Source organism: Macadamia integrifolia, unplaced genomic scaffold (assembly GCF_013358625.1).
Source record: "Macadamia integrifolia cultivar HAES 741 unplaced genomic scaffold, SCU_Mint_v3 scaffold_260A, whole genome shotgun sequence".
Classification (NCBI taxonomy): domain Eukaryota; kingdom Viridiplantae; phylum Streptophyta; class Magnoliopsida; order Proteales; family Proteaceae; genus Macadamia; species Macadamia integrifolia.
Window position 1 is genome coordinate 17,026 of NW_024870658.1, and position 17,337 is coordinate 34,362.

Consider the following 17,337-nt stretch of genomic DNA (forward strand, 5'->3'; position numbering starts at 1 on the left):
ATTGCTACCATACCGCAACTCAAATTAAATTGCATAGTTTCTGCAATTGCGTCCCAAAATTTGATTCTGATGGCACTTCATCAGCTTCTAGTGTTCATGATTCTCCTCTTTGGGAGCTCATTGAGGCTGCTAGAATCAGTCACAGGTAGTAAAAGGATCGTAGGGTATCAGACTGATCGACTTGCTTTGCTGGACTTTAAGAATCAAATTGATGATGATCCATACGGAACATTAAGTTCTTGGAATGATTCCATCCATTTCTGCAACTGGGTAGGGATAGAATGCGGTCATCGTCATCAACAACGGGTTACCAGGTTAGTTTTAGAAGGGCATGGCTTGGGAGGTAACATATCTCCTTCTATTGGGAACCTCACTTTTCTTCATTTCTTTAGCATTGCAAACAATAGCTTCCATGGTAAAATCCCCCAAGAAATTGGTAATTTGTTTCGATTACAAGTCATTGGTTTTCTAAACAATACTCTCGAAGGAGAACTTCCAATCAGCTTGGCCAACTGCACTCATCTAAGGATAATTGATTTCTCCTATAACAATCTTGTTGGGAAGATTCCGATCGAACTATTTAAGTCTTTGTCAAAGCTGGAGATAATTTATATTTATAGTAATGGCTTAACAGGAGAAATACCAGCTTCTTTTGGGAACATTTCTTCTCTTCAAGCTATCTCTTTGGCTGAAAATAGTCTACAGGGGAGAATTCCAGAATCTTTTGGTCAGTTAACAAACCTAATCTTTCTAGCACTTCATCAAAACAAGCTCTCTGGTATGTTCCCTGTCTCATTATATAACCTCTCATCTCTTGAAATTATTTCTCTCCCAGAAAACCAACTCCATGGAAGTCTTCCACAAGACATAGGCCTCACTCTTCCTAAACTCCGACATCTAGAAATTGGAGCAAACCTTTTCTCAGGGAGCATTCCAAGTTCCATTTCAAATATTTCAACACTTGAAATAATTGATCTTGGTGACAACAGTTTTATTGGACCAGTCCCTAAAAGCTTAGGAGATCTTCAAAATCTTCGAGAATTCTTAATTGGTGGAAATCAATTTGGAACAGGGGAAGTTGATGATTTCGATCTTGTGAATTATTTGATCAATGGTACACGTCTAGAGATTTTGGACATACAAGATAATGATTTTAAGGGTCCCCTTCCCGACTTTAAAGCCAATTTCTCAACACAGCTCTTAATGTTTTTTTTGGGATGGAATCAAATATCTGGAACCATTCCTGTTGGGATTGAGAATCTTGTCAACTTAACCTTATTGAGCATGGAGCAGAACTTTCTCGAAGGTAATATTCCATCTAGTATAGGAAAACTGTCGAGGCTTCAAAGATTATTCTTGGGTGGAAATATGCTTTCAGGACACATACCTTCTTCTATAGGAAATCTCACTCTTTTATATGAACTACATTTAGATGCCAACAGCTTGTATGGAAGCATTCCTTCCAACATTGGAAATTGTCAAAAGTTACAGTACCTATCCCTTTCTAATAATAGCCTCCAAGGCTCAATACCTGTACAACTCTTTCTTATTTCCTTCTTATCAATAACTCCCAACTTATTTTACAATTCTCTGGTCGGTTCTCTACCAACGGAAATCGGTAACTTAAAAAGTCTTTCTACATTGGATATCTCCAAAAACAAATTATCTGGTAAAATCCCCTCCTCCATTGGTGATTGTAATAGTTTGGAATATCTCTATATGTGGGGTAATTTTTTTGAAGGAACCATTCCTCAAACTTTGACTCTTCTGAAGGGGCTTCAAGTTTTAGATCTCTCACACAACAACTTATCAGGACAAATTCCAACAGATCTTGACAAACTTGTAGCAATGCAGAGTTTGAATTTATCCTTTAATAATCTTGAAGGGGAGGTACCAAATAAAGGAATCTTTAGAAATGCAAGTGCAATTTTAGTGAATGGAAATGATAATCTTTGTGGAGGAATTATAGAGTTAAAACTGCCTGCATGCACAAACCATGGATCTATGAAGAGAAAAAAGTTCAGTGCTTTTAGAATGATTTTGTCAATAATAGGTGTGATTCTTGGTTTTCTTTTGCTATCTTCCTTTCTTACTCTTTATTGGATTAAGAAATCGAAAAGTAAACCTCCATCCACATCATTAATTGGTGACATATTCTTAAATCTTTCTTACAAAGAGCTCTTTCAAGCCACTAGAGGATTTTCTTCAGAGAATTTCATAGGCTCAGGTAGTTTTGGCTCTGTATACAAAGGGATTATCGACCAAGATGAAACAATTGTCGCAGTCAAGGTACTCAATCTTCAAAATCCAAGAGTTTGCAAGAGTTTTATGGCTGAATGCAAAACATTAAGAAACATTCGACATCGTAATATTGTCAAGATTTTAACTTCATGTTCTAGTCTTGATTCAAAAGGTGAAGATTTCAAAGCCCTTGTTTATCAGTTCATGCCCAATGGGAGTCTAGATGATTGGTTGCATCTGCCAATGGAGGCACATAATCATTCAAGGAATTTAAGCCTTTATCAAAGATTAAACATCGCAATTGATGTGGCTTCTGCATTGGTTTACTTTCATTACAACAGTCATGTGCCAATTGTTCATTGTGACTTGAAGCCAAGCAATGTTCTACTTGATAGCAATATGATTGCACATGTCAGTGATTTTGGTTTGGCGAGGTTACTTTTAGGACCTAACGACAATTCATCCCATACTCAAACTAGTACCATTGGGATAAAAGGATCCATTGGCTATGTTGCTCCAGGTAAAAATAAACTATACAATTTTATTTGAGTTATTAACATATTAAATTTTGATTTTGTAGATCTAAATTCTCTTTACTAAGTTGTCTATTTAAATCAGAATTTTTTTTTTTCTTTCTTTTGTTTGTGTGTGTATATAAAACATGACCCAAATGATGATTTAGAAAAAAAGGGTCTAGATCTAAAGTTCTTGTTTATTAGGGTTAATATTTCAATCCAACTATTATTGGATATATTCATATCTATTCTAGCTAATTGATCGAGTACGTATATCAACACATGTTTCTATTGTAATTAGAGCGGATCATGGTTGTATCCATATTCATTTAAATTAGGAATTGGTTATACTATGAATGCCTTGGACCTAATTTAGATTGACTTATAATTAACATAATTAAAGCAATCATGGTTCCCATATTAAAAAAAAAAAGACCATGTAACTTTTTACTATGAATAATGGGTTCAGAATTTTCATAATTCAGACCGTAATTTCTTATATTATATGAAAAAAATATTCAAATCTATTCTTGTTATACTAACAATGGGAGGTTTCTAAATTTCAGAGTATGGCATGGGTGGAAGGGCAACTGTAGAAGGGGACATGTTTAGCTATGGGATTCTTTTATTGGAGATGTTCACAGGAAAAAGGCCAACAGATCATATGTTTGGTGGTGATTTAAATCTCCATAACTTTGCAAAGGCAGCTTTACCTGTACACGTGATGCAGATTTTAGATCCAACACTTTTACTCAAGGAAGAACAAAGTGAAGAAATTAAAGAGGATGCAATCAACAGAGCTGAAAGTCCTAGTCATATGACAGATAAATTGCAAGATTTCATGATGCTAATAATTGAACTCGCACTTCAATGCTCCATGGAATCGCCAAGAGAACGTATGAACATGAACGATATGGTGAGAGATCTACAATTAATCAAAAAGAAATTTTTTTGAAGCAAGAATTTATCAATACTGAGCAACAACATTCAATTAGAAGGTGATTCTCAATGTATTACTTTTGAAGTTATTGTGTTGTCTTGGCTGCTTAATGCTCATGAAAAAACCTAGGGAAAAGAGAGTTCTAGATCATGCAACAGAGATAAGCTAATCTAGTGTTATTTACATCATGGTTTTAAAAACCGGTATCAGTAACAATATCAATATGGATCGGCCGTATGGGGCCGAATCAGATGGTTTTGCCCTTAATTTTGATTAATAAATTATTTTTGGATAGATGTAACCACCCTCAAATGTTATTATAAATCATTTGCTGGACAGATCTACCCCCGGTAGAATTGGTCCACCAATACAGAATCGGATACCGGTATTGATATGGATCGAACACATCAGGCTGAATCGGATGATTTCGCCTTCAATTTTAATCAAAAAATCAATTTATGGACAGATTTACACCCAATTAGAACTGTCGCACCAGTCCAGGATATGGCAGGTATCTATATTGGCCACGGCCGATACTGGTGCAGATTGACTGATATGCCCAATTTAGTACTGTTTTTAAGACCATGATTTACATAATAGTTAAGTAGGAAATCGGAGGAGTTTAAGACTCAATTTCAACCTTACCTCTTCTATCTAAGTTTAGTAAATCTCTTTCAATGAGGGAGAATATTATTTTGCAGGTTTTTAATATTAATCATTTCATGTCGAGGCAAAGAGCTCCAATTCCCACATTCTGGCTTCCCCCAGCGACGTCAGTCAAGTTAAATGTGTAGATGATGCTAGCTAAGGAAATCCTGGTATTAGTGGGGAGGAGGTCTCATCAGAAATAAGGATGGCAAGGTCCTTGCGGCTTTCTCTAGTTCTATGGTGTTTGTTCTAATTCTGTGGCTGAGTTGTATGCTTTGAGGGACGGTTTAAGGTTATGCATGGATTTGGGTTCCTCAGATTTTTCTATTAGCTCCGATTCTACTTTGATTATGAACTCAGTGTTTAATAGGTATTGTGATTTATGGAGTTGCGGGTATTGGTTTTAGGAGGTTATGACTCTATGTGACTCTTCGAGCTCGAATCTCTTTCTCTTTTCGAGAGAATAATAGAGCGGCTGATTGGTTGGCGAACTTGGCTTGTGCTTCAACTACAGATTCAATTTTTCTTGGTGACCAAACTCTTCCTAGAGACCTTAGCCAGATCATTAGAAAAGATGAAGTTGGGTGGCCGATATTTAGAAAGTAATTTTTTTTTCCATTGGGTTTTTTGGTTGTTCTTTGAGAGTGTGAATGCTTTTGTTTGTTGGGTTGGGGTAAGGCGGGTTATGTCCTCCCTTGTAATCCTTTTCTATTTTATTAATATTATCTTAGGGGCTTCCCCGAGTCCCAGATAATATTCAGGGTAAAAAAAAAACCTTACCTTAGCCCAATTTATATCAAGGTTGTATCAGTTCTGGTCCTTCTGTACAAGTACGATATTCCAAACTTTTGGGGGAGTCTTAAAAGGAATAATTTCAAAATGGAGTGATGGCCATAAAATTAGGTGAGACTCCTCACATAGAGGCACTCTCCTTGGATTCGAAGTATCTAAAAGAAAAATACTTTCCAATTTCAATTCTCTAAGTCTAAATGCCCTTTTTGCTTCTTGGTGTGGTGAAGGAACTGCTTTGAGCGGAGGCAATGTCTTATCTCTTATTGGAGCTCTATATTCCCCAAAAAAATCAGATATTTTGATAGGAGTTTGTCATAAATGTTGTTATGCATATTGGCAGCCTATCAAGCATTTGATGATCATGGCTAAATAGGGTCTTGGCATATGATTTTTTTTTTTTTTTCATGATATTGTCAGCCTTTGGGAGCCCCTCAAACATGCTAGTTTGACAAACTAACTTTGTGTTTGGTATGCATTCTTAGAATAGATGTTAGGTCTAGAACACATTTTGAAAGATAAATAAATTTTTTCTTGCTTCAGAACATGTTTTAGACCGAACATCTGTACCAAGAATGCATAGCTAACACATAGGCTGGAATACAAGAATTCACTTAATCTGTTTTGTGGTTGTACAGTTTATGAATTTTAATGTGCATGTTCAAGATCAGCTATAAGAATGGATATTAAAGCTCTTCAATAGGGATTGCAGCTGCCAGCCAAAAGCATAAAAAATTGATGAGCAACTGAAGAGCGACCAATTTTTTTGGTGGAAGACAATTATATAGCTTGACCATGCCTATAGTTTAAGCTTGTCACTTAGAGATTAAAAGCCTTTTATCATCTTTTCATTTTCTTTTCATACATATATATATATATATATATATTTGCACAGAATAACTAATTATGTGTAACTCCTTTTTGGAGCCCGGGCCCAAAATATCTCACTTTTTTTCTTTTTTTGCTAATGAGGAACCCCTTGTTCAATTTTACTGTTTATGCCCAAAGGTACACTCTAGTTACATGCAGCCACACATAACCCGTGTAACAGATCAATCACGAGGAGACTCGAACTAGAGATGTTTATTAATACACAGCGCCTTTGGACCAGTAGAACTACAGGTGAATTAGTACCAATCAATAATGGGATGTTCTGATTCCTAGTTGATACCAGTCTTTCATCTGTCCAAAGACCAAAACACTAGTCAATATAGCCGAAAGAAAAATAGATTTTAGCATATTGGGTTCATAAACAATTTATAATAAAATTAGACACTGTGGACACAATGGCCATCAATGACCCATTATAATATGAGAGTGCTGGGCTCAGGAGAGTGAATAGTGCATGAAAAACCTAAACACCCAAACTCCCATTATAAGTCTGGTTTTAATTCTAAACTATAAATCATTCTAATGGTCAGGACCAAATCCAAGCTTTTAATAATCAGTTCTGTTGAAGTTCTAACCTAAGCCTTGAACAATTATACATTAGTTGTGGTATTCCTCATGATTCTAATCTATCTCCAATACAAAATACTTGCAAAGGGTAGGCTTTAGGACATGAGGTTCATCCTTGACAAGGAACACCATTATACCTATTACCCGTCTACATGAGGTGAGTCGGACGTACGTGGCATATCCCTTTTATATACCCTCAGGGGAGGCCCAAGGATACTAGATCAAGGGGTAGGGTTTCATTATGGGCTACCCAAATCTACAAGAATAAAATCAAGGCTCATGACGTAAGTATGTGACAGACATCCAACCTATGTTATAGTAAATCCCTGAAATTAGGTTCAAAGAGTAAAAACGGAAGTCATTGAATGACTTGACTAATACTGTTATTTTTGTTCATTATAGTTAGATGGTAAAGTAATACTCACTACGATGAAATGAAAAGAGAATAGATTTAAAAAGTTCAACTTCTGTTTGTGAATGATAAGTCAGTAGGACTTCTTAAATCTTTTCTCATTAGTGTAATTGACTAATTTATCATTCATATTCTATCATTCAACTCTTTAATGAAATTTTCAACTAAATAGATAGAATATGATAGGAAGGGAGTTGAATGATAGGATGAATGATAAACTAGTCGACTACACCAATGAGAAAATATTTAAGAAGTTCGAATCATCTATACTATATAGTATAGCTTATCAGATTTAGTAGACTCAAGTCCAAAATACATCTGTAATGAAGCATTTTACTAATTCCAGTGTGTTCAATTAAGTCTACCGATTGTTTTGAAAATTTTGGATCATGTGAAGAATTGTTGAGATTTTTTTTTTTTTTTTTTTTTTTTTTTTTTTTTTTTTTTTTTTTTTTTTAAGAATTATTAGAGCATTATGTCTCTTCCAAGTATACACACCTAAATGACCAATAAATGTGATTATTGGAAAAACAACAAACGTGTCTTGTAAAAAAAGACATAGTGTTTGGTATATTTTCTTAGGGAAAAGGTTGGGTATGCCGCTGATATCAAGTATGCTAGCACCCATTGTGTCTATCTCTCTCTTCCCTTTTTTTGAAATGACCCTCATATCTTTCCTGAATGATACTCCATCATGTGTTCCTATTGGTGCTATCCGCTAGCATACTTGATATCGGCGGCATACCTATCCCTCTCCCATTTTCTTAATACAACCTCTAGTAGCATCTCTTCTTCTCCTATAAAAAGAGAGGAAAGTAAGCTCATTTCTTCAATAGATTTATAGACAATCCCAACATCTGTTTTCTCTTGACTTTCTCTATTCATTATTTTGTTGTATTCAATTAAGTGCAACTCTAAAGTATCCTAACATGACTCAGTAAATGAGTGCAGTGACTATTTGATCAGTATGTGATGCTATTTTATGTTGGTGGTTAATTCATAAAAACACAATTTATACCGTAGGCGGCATCTACAATACTTAAGAGAGTGGACAGTGACATGACTCAATGCCACTAATTCCTTAAGATTCTTTATGTGTTTTCAGGTTCGTGATGCAGTTTTTATTGTTGATGTGATCAGCTAGGGTTGTCTATGGTTTAGAGTTTTCATTCCCCTATTTTATAACAAAGAAATATTCCCAACCATCTAGTGCTAGGATTGTTGTCTTTCCAACCTTCCATGATGGAAGAATTTTTTTTTTTTTTTCCCTCTTTTTATATTTAATAGCAACTCAGTTAACTTGCAACTTGCAACTTCCAACTTCCAACTATTTAGCCATCTTGGACCCACTTTTTCACCATGTGTAAGGTTAAGCTTGAGATGAATTGATGAAATATTATAGTGCCATGCACCAAATTTTTTTAAAGCAATCTATTCACCAACCAAACGACTTCAACATGGCAACAAAGATTTGTGTTGAAGGAAAAGAGTAAGAAACTTATATATCACCTCCATGTAAATTTTTACAGGTTGGAGAAGGCCTTTCAACTTGGGAACTAATTTAAGCTAAACTAGGCTTGTCTTTTCTCTTGAAATTACTAGCTAAGGCTATCTTTGGTATGATTTATATTAGGAGAAAGTTTTCTTCCGCAATAAGGTGCACCCACTCATCTAGGGTCTATAGGATGGTTGTTTTTTCAGCCTTCCACTTGTCCATCGGCGAGGACCATGGTTTGAGGTATTGGATAGCTCGATACAGGCAATCTATATCGATTTTGCATTTTTCCAATCCATATACATGGTCGATATTGTATCGGTTGAATGGTATGAACCTGCGATATATATGTCACAAACCCTGTTTTTTAGGAAAATCAGAGGCATTCTGTTAGATGCATGTGATTCAATACCAATCTGTGCCAATATCATATTGGTTTTTGTGATGGCCAATACCTGACCGGATACCATGCACTACAAATATGGTGAGGACCTTTGATTTTTGTTACCAAGTCTTGAGACCGAAGCCTTCCTTCTCACTTCCATTGCTTATGTTTGATTAAAGCCCATTGATAGGATAAGATGTAAACACATATACTTGCAATCATAGTTGTCATGGTGCCACCAGCAACCAAGATGGTCAAGGGGGGTTAAAAATTAAGACGATAGTAGTAAATCATCTAGGCACTGCCTAGGAAACCAAGGTATCAGTCCAAACAAGGCCGTGTAGACACCTAGGCAATGCGTTGACAACTATGCTTGCAACAGGCAAACCATGCCCATCAAAATTTGTCTTTTCACTTTCTTTTGTTTCATCCTTTGCTTGCTTCCAAATTTAAGGTCAGAATGATGGGCCAGAAGGCCTCAAAATACAAACCGACGCCCAACTATTGTGGTTGGTTGTCTAAGAACTGAGGTTTCAGTTGGGAACCACGAAAATTTGAGCTTTTTAATTGAAATCTTATTGCAAAGTACACATTTTACTGTGGATTGTTAGGGGAAAATAACACCCCACGCCGGCAGCACACATGGGCATAAATGGGGGATGGCATTTTGGGTTTCACAGGGGTGGAGGCATTATTTTGAGTAGTGAGTAGAGAGCCCTTCAACTGAGTAAGGATAAAAAAAAGACGAAATAAAACTCCCTATGCGTCGTTAACGATAGGAAGTTTGATATATGTCATGGTATGTAAAATATTTGATTATTGCACATAAACTTGGAATTGTGAGTAGTATTTTTCCAATTCTGACGAAAAGATCTGAGAAGCAGTCAAATAGATTATGAGGTATCTCAAAGGTTCGTCCAATGTATGTCTATGTTTTAAATGTGATAAACCTTTGTCACAAAAATACGTAGATGCAGATATGACAAGTGACATTGACTCAATAGTCTACATGAGGTACTTGATTGATTTTGCAGGGAGAGCAATGTCATAAAAGTCTAAGTTGCAAGGATGTGTGACTTTATCAACTACGGATGTTGAGCGCATTGCTGCAATTGAAGTCTGCAAAGAGATGTTAAGAATCATAAGGTTCAAAAGAACTAGATTTGAAGCAAGACAGTACATTATTAATTGCGACAATCAGAGTGCCATCCACTTGAGTATGAACCTTAGTTTCAAATACAAAACAAAGTATATTGATGCAAGGCATCTCCTAAAAAAAAAAAGGATGTAAGGTATTATTGGATTCGTGATATTCTGGAACAGAAGCTTATGCAACTTCAGAATATTCATGCTAACAAGAACATGCAAAATATGATGACAATAGCCTTACCCAAGGTGAAGCATAATTTTTGTAGAAATATGGCATATTTGGGTTTGACAGATCCCTCCTCGTGAACCAGAGGAGGTTTATTGGGTTCCTCCTCACTAAGGGTGTCAATTGGGAATCGAAACCAAATATTATAACTAATATTGAGCCGAATTAACTGAACCAAACCGAATTAATTTAGTTCAAATTTGATTTGAGTATGTGAATATGCTCCTCAATTCGGTTCGGTTTCGGTTTTAGGTGAAAGAACCATCGATTCGAACCAAAATCAAATTGAATTGTCTTAAAACCAAAAAGTAAAAAAAAAAAAGAAAAAACCCTAATATAGTAGTACCGTGAAGACTCAAGTGGGATTTTTTCAATATTCAATTTTGAAAATTCGTGTTCTTTTTTTTTTTTTTTTTTAATCATCACATATTTACATGCTAAGACAATTTTGGAGTTAACAATGGCCATAGGGCCCATAAATTGAGCCCATTATGACCTTTAATCCATCATATTCATGATTCAAAAGTAGATCCGTTTTCATAACCGACTTAAAACCAAAGTACAAAACCTAAACAAAATTGCATATTAGGACCGAATTGGAAACGAAATCAAACCAAGCCAAATTGAATCGGCTTGAGTATCTAAATATGGAACTGAGTTGATTCTCGATTCGGTTTTGGTTATCTTAACATCATTTGAAACTGAACCGAATAACCAGAACTGAACCGATTGACACATTTACTCTTCACACACATGCAAAGTACCCACTTAGACTTGTGAAGGTTATACCAAATCGACATTCTCACTCTCTTGTCATGTTGCATATACATAAAAAGGTGAAAGAAATGACGTCGTTGTGTTGAGACCCTTGGTAGTGCTCCTCCAACGACCAGGAACGCCTCAGCATTCCTGATCGTTGGATGTCCACTACACGCCTTAGAGCACTACAGAGGAGCCCAATCCATGCATCCTTTTTGTTAGTGCGAGGAGTTCTTTTCTCCAGAGTTATTACCATAAGGGTTCTCGGTTGCAATGCGACGGTATTCTCTCAACTAGGGAACAAGGAAAGGTGGATAATTCTTTTTTATATTCATCGTTGCCAACGTTGAAGTGAAAGTTTTGTATTTTATTTTGCCACTTATTATTTTGGTAAATAATTTTGTTATCCAAGAATGGATTATTCCTCTTGATGCTTAGTAGCCTATAGTTTAACTGGAGAGAATTATAATCTTGTTATTTTCATAGGAGAATATTTATTCTGATTATATCTCATTGTTTTCTATTCCACCTTATAAGGGCTTCCTTGTAAAAATTGGAGTTTGTTTTTTCTACATTACTTGTCACACATTGGAAAGGGCTTGTTGCCCCAACATGCTCATCTCTTTCAAACTTCCACAAGTCATTCATCTTTCTCCCTCCTTCCCCTCCTTACGAACCCCTCGCATATTGTAGCAACACATGTCCCTCTTATCGTGCCGTTAAATCTACAAGTACCAGCTGAGGACCAGGAAACCACCTGACCGATGTCTATAAAAACATAAGCCTCAGTCTGTTGAAAGGCGAACCACCCCCCCCCCTCCCCCAAAACAACGGTTCTAGTTTCGAGAATCGTCTCTCACTTAGCTAAGGATATCAAATTCTAATTGAATACGACGGACTTCAAATTAGGGAGAGGCCAATTATCTTCCATCATGGAGCATAGACCAGGAGAGGTCAATTTTGTTAATAGAGTATAGCCCCATGCCCAAGAGAATCAGGATGAGCTTCACTGTTATTTCATAACTTTAATTTTCTTGCGGCTTCTATGAATCCTGGTATTACCGGATTTGCACAGGAATCGAAAGTAAATGGTCTTTATCAAAGACTACAAACACCCAAAAAGAGCAAGGATGGGAAGAAGTATTAGTCTGATCCAACTATGAGAGCTTAATATCTTGGTTCAATGGAGGTGGACAACGGCAAAAATTGCAACAGTGCAGTCACTTAAGCAAGCAACAATGAAGTCACACAGGCAAGCAACCTATCAATCAAATAATGAAATAGCCAACCCAGAAAGATATTGAATGGCTTGCAAACCGCCTCTCTTGCACTTGAGACCTGATTCATCAAATTCTGTATAGAAACATTATATGAATCTTGTGAATTTGACCGAAGCAAATGAATGGTGATGGCATTACCTTGGCAAGCACCGTCACCTCACCCAAACACCCAATGATGCATCCTAAACAGAAATCAACTGGCCTAAATAGAAATTGAGATTTAGGCCTTCCATTTTCACCCCGTAGAAACAAAACAAGTCCGCTTTTGTCACACTTGGCCTAGCACTGGAGATCTTAATTCACAGGTCTAGTCTCATTACTCATTATCTCTTCTAACCAAAAAATCTTAAAAATAAAAAAGAAAGAACCCTGCAGCCTGGTGTAGGCAACACCAGTGTCCAAGAGCATCTTAAACACATGGGGACGGGAGTAAAGAGGCAGATAGTGGTTCAGTCTTTACAAAATTGGCACGGCGAACTCCCAGGATCCCAATGCACACTGGCAGCTAACTTGATTCAGAGTTGTGCATGGCATTGCCTGGCCCTGGATCCCCTTAAGAGTTGGGTTTGTTATTAAGCATCAGTACCAAAAACTGATATTTTTACCGCCACTATTAGGGGGATTTTTTTTTTTTTTTGGGGGGCGGGGAGAGAGGAGGGGTTTCAAATTGTTGTTGAATTGAATCAGGATTAGCAGCAGAATTCTAGATCAAAAAACAAGTTTGGAATCCATCTTTTGGAAGAGTGAAAGTATATATCAAAAAAACCAATAAAATTGAGCAATTATCCCTTCTAATATAATAAACACTCCCACACAGTACAATGTAAACTCCATATACCAGCATGTACGAAACTCAAAGCATTAGCTGAAATTGTCTGATATCCTGATCCAGAAAGAGTAACCTGCAGTTTGATAGGAATGAGTGTAGGGTTTGAAAGGAAAACCTCACCTGCTTTGAACATCTGAGAAAACTTCTGCAACAATTCTTCCACCATTGTATCTGTTAAATCCTGCCAAGTCACTCCGATAATGCAACCAACCTGTACAGAAATTTCATGGTAAGCTGCCATATAAAAGAGGCCTGATCCATGAGCAGGGATACCTGAACCTGCAAAACTCATAAAGCAGGTAAGACTACTACTTCTCTGGGAAAAGAAAAATAGAAATTATTCAAAAGCCTAAATACAGAAACATGGGAGAATTGATGGGTCCCTGTATGTTTGTGGTGTAGAATGATCAATATATTGAAACATGCACGCAGACATAGCAAAAAATGGTAAGCCATTTTTCATCCCTAAGTGGTTCCAGCAAGTCGCCCAAAAATATTTCAAGCTCCAAGGAAAATTTTTTTTAAATTTCAATTGTGAAGAAATGAGATGGCAGCCAAAAAATGTTGAAATATAACCACTAAAAAAATTCATTTCTGCTGTAGATAGGCAATTGAGAATGTGGAGAGGAGAAGATTAAAAAAATATATGGGAGCCTTGCAGTATTCACAGGCACTCCAGGCATGCAAGCACACGGTTAGGAATTATCATGGAAGATCAGAAAGGAGAGAGGAGCCCAAAAATAAAATTAAGTTCTACATTCCATATCACAGAATTGTGAACCTGCACACCACCTGCACAGTGGAAAATGGGCTGTAAGCTTTATTTAGTAAATTGGTGATTTCTGAAAAAACGCAACCCTTTCACCTATGGAGCAACCAGAGAGAGAGAGAGAGAGAGAGAGAGAGAGATGATCTAGAGCAAGGGACAAACCACAAATTTCAATTGTGTCAGTAGCCATATCCTCCTTGCTGCGGTGGCTGTTGCTGCTGCTGATCATTGTACATGCCTCCATTCTGAGCATACCCATTGCTCTCATCATCGTTGTGATCAACACTGCTGTTATTTTTATTACTAGATTGAGCTTGTTCCCTCTCCCTGTTCCACTGCTCAATTTTAGCCCTTCTTTCAGCACTACCTTCCCGAACCGGACTCCTATTCCTCCTTCCTCCGGGGCTCGGGCTTCTTCCCCTCCTCCGTCCTGGGCTTCGGCTCCTGGGCCTCCTGCCTCGCTCATCATGGTAATGGGGATCCCGGTCATCATTCCTTCTACCAAAACCAAATCCACGACCACGGCCACGGCCACCACCACCGCCACCACCACCATGTGGACGCTCCTCATAATTACGATGCCTGAATGGACTTCGACTCCTGCTTCGGCTGCGGCTGCGTCTTCGCCGATATCTCCCGAATAGTTGCCGCCTCAATTCCCTGGAAAAAACAAACCAGCCACCAAATACAATGAATCATGGACATATTCAGTGCTTATAAAAGAAAAGCTAGAAGAGTAAAAATGTGGTATCACCTGCTAATCTTTTTGAGATGCATAAAGTTGCAATAGCCTCCTCGATTGCACGTGTTTTCTTCATATTGCCTACATGTGGCTTCACGGAAATCCGTCACAGGAGAAAAGTCGGCCATAATTGGACGTCCTGAAATGTTGATTTAATCTCAGTTACCAACCTAGGAATAACACAAACTTCTGTAACACTAAAACAACTAACCTGCATAGAATCTTCCATTAAGATTCTTCACTGCATTTGCAGCATGGTCTTCCTCTCTAAACTGAACATATACATTACCCACCTGCCCATCAAAGATTAAGTGAGTTTGGCATAAAATAGGAAAAATTCAAGAGAAAACTAAACCATGATTTTACAGTCCCTGTTCAGTTACCATGTGATCAGCCAGATTGTCACAAATATTCAAGCTTTCAATCTCTCCATATTTGTTCAACTCCTCAAATAGATCTTCATAAAAATTCTGCAGCTCCAACAGAATGGCAGGTTACCCATGTTGCATATTGACAGAGCGTGAACATCAGTGATACAACAAATTCACTACAAGATCATAATGTCTGACTGTACATATCATGGACTAGACACACAGACAAACATAGACAGAACCATCAACCTAACAGGAAGAAATGATGAGAAGCGAGTGATTTAATAAACGGAGAATAACGACCCCTCTGGTCTACATCCAAAGAAAATCAAAAGTTCCCATCTCGGTCCATCACTCTTTTCATATATCACAGCACATAATGAAATCAGGTTATGAGGGTTGGGGGAGCATATAATGACAGAACTAGGTCAGAAGTTTCAATATGTTATGATCAAATCCAACAAAACAAATCGAAGAATGACAGAAAGTGGGCAGGCAAGCAAGTAGCTACTATGAAGAGCAACCTAGAAACCTAAAACCCGGTAGGCAGCAGTTCCAACCCTAACAATACGATGGATGGATAGAAGAAACAGAAGAGGAAGAAAAAATTGGGGGAGGCGGGGGGAGAAAGAAGTTATCTAGCACAATAGGAAAACGTTCAAGCAAAACCATCTACTATACATGCATAGAAAAACCCCAAAAACTAGATCGTACAATAAAATAAACAAATCGACCATCAATAACAACACACCAGGTCCTTAACCACAGAAAGATTAAACTTTTTACGCAGGAGACAAAGTACAGAAGAATGAAGAAAACAGACAAGAAAGGGATAGACAGTAGAAGAAACCTCGAAGTGCTCCTGGACTTTGTGAGGATCAATGGCCTGACCCTGAGGATCAATTCCAGGAGTGATCATATCAGGTCTCTGATACATATTAGCGATAAGCAATGTTGGACTGATGCTAGGCTTCGTATGAAGCCTAGAACACCTATCACCATGTCTGCAAGCTCCGATCTTGAAGTAAAAAGGGCAGTTCACCCGATCCTTCTCTGTACCGAATATAGAAGCCAAGTGCTCCGCCATTGATTCGATCCGTTCTCTCTGTCTCTCTTCTTCTCAATATTGAACTTCGCTCTCTGATCTAGGGTTTCGTTTCGGAAGGCCGACGAAAACCACAGTGGATAAAGGGAAGAGCGAAAAGAGTCGTAATAAACAACAAATTGGACGAGGACTAGTTATCCCAATCCCAAATCAGTTAATGGTTTCTCAGACAAGTTAAGATCGATACTGTTCGTACGATTAGAATCTGGGTAACAGATATGTAGGCCCGGATCTAGAAGTTAATCCAACGGTCAGAAATCACAAATATCATGTGAATTGGAATAGGATTTGATTTTATTATTTGTTTAAATTAATAATGGTGATACCTTAACAAAATAGCTGGTTTGCCCGAGAGGTTAAGGGGGAAGACTTAAGATCTTCTGCACATAAGTGCGCGTGGGTTCGAACCCCACAGCCAGCAATTTTTATTTCTCCTTTTTTATTAATTTTATTTATTGACTTGACTAGTCTAAATGAGCTACTATCAGGTTTAATTTCAGTTTTACACATATACATTAGGGAAATCAATGGAAAATTTCTATGTATTTTTCTTGGATGTTGGTTTCTTTTCAGTTTCGATCAAGGTTTTTGTATGGTTGGTTCAGGGCTAACTCGATCAATCCGACTGGTTCGAATTGAACCTTGACACTTTTACAATAATGGTCAAGTATTATAGGCATGTATGGAAAAAATTCAGGACTCCAAGAGAGTGCATAATAGTGATTGAAATATCTTAGGCGTGCATGTCAATAGATGAGGAGCAGTATGGTTGATGAATCTAAAATTTGACAAGTCGTGGTCTATCCAAGCCACCAATAGATAATAGGGGTTTTAGGAGATCATGGGTTCGATTCTCTTGCTTCATCGAGGAAGGGTTAAATGTAATATGGAAAAAGTTATCCATACAACTAATATTTGTATGTCTTCCCAGATGGTTTTTCTTATTTTCTCTCTCCTCCTCTAACCAATTGAGCCCATGAGGTTCATATATATTTTCTCATAGTCGTTATTCTATAGATGGTGGTACTGCCAAAGTGTTGGTGGTAGTAGGGGTCTTAGATGTCATGGGTTCTATGCAACTAATATATTGTAAGTCCCTTGACATGGTTTTTTTTTTTTTTTTTCCTCCTCTGATGGTGTAGTCTACATGTGGATCATATTGTTTCAAATGCAAAATTATGTGGATAAGGCATTAAGCCAGGATGCTTACAATAGTGGTCAAGT

At 37.3% G+C, this 17,337-nt stretch overlaps 2 protein-coding genes and 1 non-coding gene across 5 annotated transcripts; 2 read left to right on the plus strand and 1 right to left on the minus strand.

The window, feature by feature from the left end:
* LOC122071544 (probable LRR receptor-like serine/threonine-protein kinase At3g47570) lies at positions 1–3,784 on the plus strand. Of its 2 annotated transcripts, none has more exons than XM_042635913.1 (2): positions 1–2,761; positions 3,323–3,784. In XM_042635913.1, the coding sequence occupies exons 1-2, from the start codon at positions 70–72 to the stop codon at positions 3,709–3,711; spliced, it is 3,081 nt and encodes a 1,026-aa protein (XP_042491847.1). In that variant the 5' UTR covers positions 1–69; the 3' UTR covers positions 3,712–3,784. The 2 variants fall into 2 exon arrangements, 1 of the variants encoding a protein (XP_042491847.1); XR_006138203.1 differs by having other exon boundaries at positions 184–314; positions 3,323–3,452.
* A 9,246-nt stretch (positions 3,785–13,030) lies between these two features.
* Positions 13,031–16,239, minus strand: LOC122071550 (splicing factor U2af small subunit B-like). Of its 2 annotated transcripts, none has more exons than XM_042635920.1 (6): positions 15,859–16,239; positions 15,021–15,107; positions 14,849–14,930; positions 14,650–14,776; positions 14,058–14,555; positions 13,031–13,337 (listed from the first exon to the last, which is right to left on the minus strand). In XM_042635920.1, exons 1-5 carry the CDS (start codon positions 16,093–16,095, stop codon positions 14,075–14,077), a joined length of 1,014 nt encoding a protein of 337 aa, XP_042491854.1. In that variant the 5' UTR covers positions 16,096–16,239; the 3' UTR covers positions 13,031–13,337; positions 14,058–14,074. The 2 variants fall into 2 exon arrangements, with proteins under 2 accessions (XP_042491854.1, XP_042491855.1); XM_042635921.1 differs by having other exon boundaries at positions 13,031–13,918.
* A 212-nt stretch (positions 16,240–16,451) lies between these two features.
* Positions 16,452–16,534, plus strand: TRNAL-UAA. Its single transcript has one exon. It is a non-coding gene; the product is annotated as a tRNA-Leu (tRNA).
* Positions 16,535–17,337: the final 803 nt, after the last annotated feature.